This window comes from Charadrius vociferus, unplaced genomic scaffold (genome assembly GCF_000708025.1).
Source record: "Charadrius vociferus isolate BGI_N301 unplaced genomic scaffold, ASM70802v2 scaffold730, whole genome shotgun sequence".
In the NCBI taxonomy this organism is placed as follows: domain Eukaryota; kingdom Metazoa; phylum Chordata; class Aves; order Charadriiformes; family Charadriidae; genus Charadrius; species Charadrius vociferus.
This window is the reverse complement of record NW_009646225.1, coordinates 110,024-111,603: the sequence shown is the minus strand read 5'-3', so window position 1 is coordinate 111,603 and position 1,580 is coordinate 110,024. Positions and strand designations below refer to the sequence as shown.

General features: G+C 62.9%; 2 protein-coding genes across 2 annotated transcripts in view; one reads left to right on the top strand and one right to left on the bottom strand.

Annotated features, from left to right (window-relative positions):
* RUNDC1 (RUN domain containing 1) overlaps nucleotides 1-39 on the bottom strand; it is a 4,105-nt gene extending 4,066 nt beyond the window's left edge. Inside the window, exon 1 of the mRNA XM_009879594.1 lies at nucleotides 4-39. Coding sequence (XP_009877896.1) covers nucleotides 4-39 — 36 coding nt within the window. The remainder of the gene's footprint in view (nucleotides 1-3) is intronic.
* A 155-nt stretch (nucleotides 40-194) lies between these two features.
* LOC104296045 (alanyl-tRNA editing protein Aarsd1-like) overlaps nucleotides 195-1,580 on the top strand; it is a gene marked incomplete at its 5' end in the record, with an annotated part of 6,474 nt that continues 5,088 nt past the window's right edge. Inside the window, 5 exons of the mRNA XM_009895905.1 lie at nucleotides 195-301; nucleotides 439-508; nucleotides 833-931; nucleotides 1,349-1,438; nucleotides 1,548-1,578. Of these exons, the coding sequence (XP_009894207.1) occupies nucleotides 195-301; nucleotides 439-508; nucleotides 833-931; nucleotides 1,349-1,438; nucleotides 1,548-1,578 (397 nt within the window). The remainder of the gene's footprint in view (nucleotides 302-438; nucleotides 509-832; nucleotides 932-1,348; nucleotides 1,439-1,547; nucleotides 1,579-1,580) is intronic.

Sequence of the window (1,580 nt, the reverse complement as noted above, 5' to 3'; positions counted from 1 at the left end):
TGCCGAGGCGAGGGGCCACCAGGGGAGTGCTGAGGCCATCGCCCGCCGCCTGCTCCCTGCCAGCGTGGCCCAGACGGGGCACACGTCGGGGGCACCGTCCTCGCCCCGGTGGCCAGCCAGACCCTGGCGCCAGCCCTGCAGAGCGCTGCTGGGCACCACGGACGTACCCGCTGCTTTGCTCTCTCACAAGGCAACCCGCAAAGACACTGTGGTACGACCGGCCGCGATATGTCTACCTGGAGTTCTGTGTGGAGGACAGCACGGATGTCAAGGTGGTCATTGAGGAGCAGCGGCTGGTGTTCAGGGGAGCCGCCGCTGTCCTGCGACCGGGGACGCGGCCTCGTACTGAGGGTAGTTTGGAGGGCAGGAGGGACTCTGTAACAGCAGGGCACACGTGGCCTCAGCCCTCTCCTGAGCCAGGCTGTTACGGTGTTTTGGCAGCTGCAAAAATGCAGACGGCGTGGAGTTCTACAACGAGATCAACCTGTATGCCAGAGTCAACTCCAAGGTGAGGCTTTCCCCCAGCAAACTGTTCTCTGACAGCCTCCATCAGGCCCAGAGTTAAACCCAACCTGTGCAGTCTTCAGCAACACCGCATAGCATTGAGTCCTCCCGTTTCACCAGAGCCTGAGTGGGGTGAGCACAAGCCTGGGAGCCCTGACCCTGGGCCTGGCACTCACAGTGCTGCCTTGAGCCAGAAACAGCTCCTCTCCATGGTTCCGTGTGTCCCACAGCCTCTATGTGCCTGAGCTTTAATTCTGTGTGTGTCTACAGTGGATTACAGAGGAGTCCAGCAGACACCAAGGTGAGGCACCCCCCAATCTCTTGGCAGGACTCACGGGAGAAGCGCTCTGACCGCTCTATCACGTGCTTTATGAGGAAGTGGAAGGAGAAAGTGGCCTGGCCCCGCATCACCAAGGAGAACATCAAGGTGTGTGTGGTGCCCACCAGCCAGGACCAGCCTCAGCGTGTGTGCTGTCCCTATGCCACCCCTCGCGGCTCCTGGAGACCAACCTGCCCCCAGGACAGACACTGAGGGCTCCACACGGACACCCCAACACAGAGCTCCCAAAGAGCTTGACCTCACAGTCACTGGCAGTCCACAGAGCTCTGCCCTCCAGGAAGGATGGGGCACCCCTTTCCCTGGACACAGGCAGGGTCAGGACCGGCACCTGCAGGCCAAGGGACGCCCTCCCCTTCCTGCCCTTCCCCAGCCCGCCTGGTCCCCTCACCCGTGCAGGAGCAGCCTGCGCCCACCCCACAGAGCAGTCCCTGGGCTGCGAGGATGGGGCTGCCCTGTCCCTTCCGTGCTGCTCCCTCCCTCAGGGGATGCTCTCTCTGCCCACAGCCGGCTTGGCTCTCTGTGGACTTTGACAACTGGCGAGACTGGGAAGGGGATGAGGAGGTGGAGAGGGCCATGGTGGAGCAGTACGCAGAGGTGAGCTGGACCGCAGGCCTCGAGGTCCTGGGGTGTGTGTGGGGTGGGTGCTCGGGATGGGGGGGAGTTGGGCATTCAGCGCTCCCACAGCTGCTTGTTTCCCATCCAGCTCCTGGAAAAGGTGACGGAGAAAGACCCCCCC